Source organism: Eurypyga helias, unplaced genomic scaffold, assembly GCF_000690775.1.
Source record: "Eurypyga helias isolate BGI_N326 unplaced genomic scaffold, ASM69077v1 scaffold8668, whole genome shotgun sequence".
Classification (NCBI taxonomy): domain Eukaryota; kingdom Metazoa; phylum Chordata; class Aves; order Eurypygiformes; family Eurypygidae; genus Eurypyga; species Eurypyga helias.
Window position 1 is genome coordinate 4,086 of NW_010268864.1, and position 1,793 is coordinate 5,878.

Sequence of the window (1,793 nt, forward strand, 5' to 3'; positions counted from 1 at the left end):
TGTTTCAATGCAAATAGTGGAGGAGGGGGAAAAAGAAGAACTAAAGGCAGAGAGAAAGGAGAGGTTGGAAGTAGAAATTAGAGAGACAAACAATGGCAAACTTAATGGAGACACAGGCCAGAGTGCTGGAATCCTAAATAGCAGGATTTTTATAATCTAATTTTATAATTAAAATAATGTAACTTTTAAACCTATATACTTTCAGGCAGTAAAGCTTCACAGATGCAGAGAAAGATCCTATCTTGTTTCTGGAAGGAAAGCATCCTGAGCAGACACAGGAAAGCAAAGCAAAACAAAGTCTGTCCTGCATCAGAACATAAAAGTTATATTCAAAGCAGGGGAAAAAAAAAAAAAAGAAAAAAAAGGCAAGCATGTTAAGCAATATGAAAAGTTTCAGCAGTCAACATGAGCAGTTTCTGCTACAAACGTACGCAAAAAGCATGCAGTCACAGCTGAAATATGTACAGCAAGAGCTCAGATACTGTTTACACTTTTGCATGAAAGTCAGTGTCTGCAGGCATCCAAAGGCTTGGAAAACATACCATTTCATTATCCTCTTCTTCTTTTTCATCTTCCAAGAAGCGAATTGCACTGACTCTGTTCACTGCCCGCTCATTCCATGTTTCATCTGACATTTCATTTACCAAACTCTCCAGTGCACCACATCGTGGTAGGTTATCTGTTAGAAGAGCAAGACATAACTAAAGATTCCCAAGTGTAAAACATCAACATGCTATGTTGTTAATTACTGCAATATCCAACCAATCACTCATCTGATATTTACATTTGGCGATTTCTTTTTTTCTTTTTTAAATAGAAAACAGAACTTGTATTAATTTTTTTATCAAGTACACACAATAAATAGTTTCTGTATGAATGAGAAACTTCTGTACTTGGACTGTTTTCAGGCTTGTGGCGGTTTTAGACTACTAATTATACAATTTAATATACTTTACAATATATCTACTTTTCTTTTGGATCATGGCTGACATCTGACATTAGCCAATTCCCTAACTGTCATTCCATAACACAGGATCGTTGCTTTTACTGACCTCATCCTTTCAGTATTACTAAGCATACACGTCCACCAATCTTAATTCCAAGTCTTCTACCCTTAAAGCCATGAGATTCATCTGGAGAGGAAGAAATCTAATTTCTAGTAGTGAGCTCTAGCTTGAGCTAGCTGCTTAATCTCCTCTAAATCTAAAGGGGTTAATTTATTTATTTTAATTCTTAATGCAATTTGTATTCTTAATATCCAGAAGCTGACACAAAACATAGCCATTTCTACACTTGTAGGGTTTCTATTTGCCCCAGCTGTATAGTATTGAAAGGGTGGAATTATCCTAGACAAGTTTGGGTACCTACAACCTACAGCTGAGCTTTTCTCTTCAGGCCTCCTTTGTACCCGGTGGAGAAGAAACTACACGATTTCTTTTAAAAGTCTGTTCTTGGATGGGATAAATTACTCCCCAGTGATTACAACAGAATTTTAAATATTAGTTCAGATGAATTCCCTTGAATGTTCACACATTCCTATAAAAGCTCGAGGACAAAAACATCAACCCAGCCAACAGTGAAAAAGTTTATGGTTCCACCTGACCCAGAGGCAGGTTTCAGGACAAAAGGTAAAAACAACTTATACTGGCATTCTACACTCATTGAAGAATATAACAAAGTTACTGTACAGCATAGAATCATAGAATGGTTAGGGTTGGAAGGGACCTTAAAGACCATCTAGTTCAAAGCTCCCTTCCATGGGCAGGGACACCTTCCACTAGAACCGGGTGCTC

At 37.1% G+C, this 1,793-nt stretch overlaps 1 protein-coding gene across 1 annotated transcript in view; it reads right to left on the reverse strand.

The window, feature by feature from the left end:
- Nucleotides 1-1,793, reverse strand: part of LRRC1 (leucine rich repeat containing 1) — a gene marked incomplete at its 5' end in the record, with an annotated part of 43,200 nt that overhangs the window by 2,617 nt on the left and 38,790 nt on the right. Inside the window, one exon of the mRNA XM_010157891.1 lies at nucleotides 543-679. Coding sequence (XP_010156193.1) covers nucleotides 543-679 — 137 coding nt within the window. The remainder of the gene's footprint in view (nucleotides 1-542; nucleotides 680-1,793) is intronic.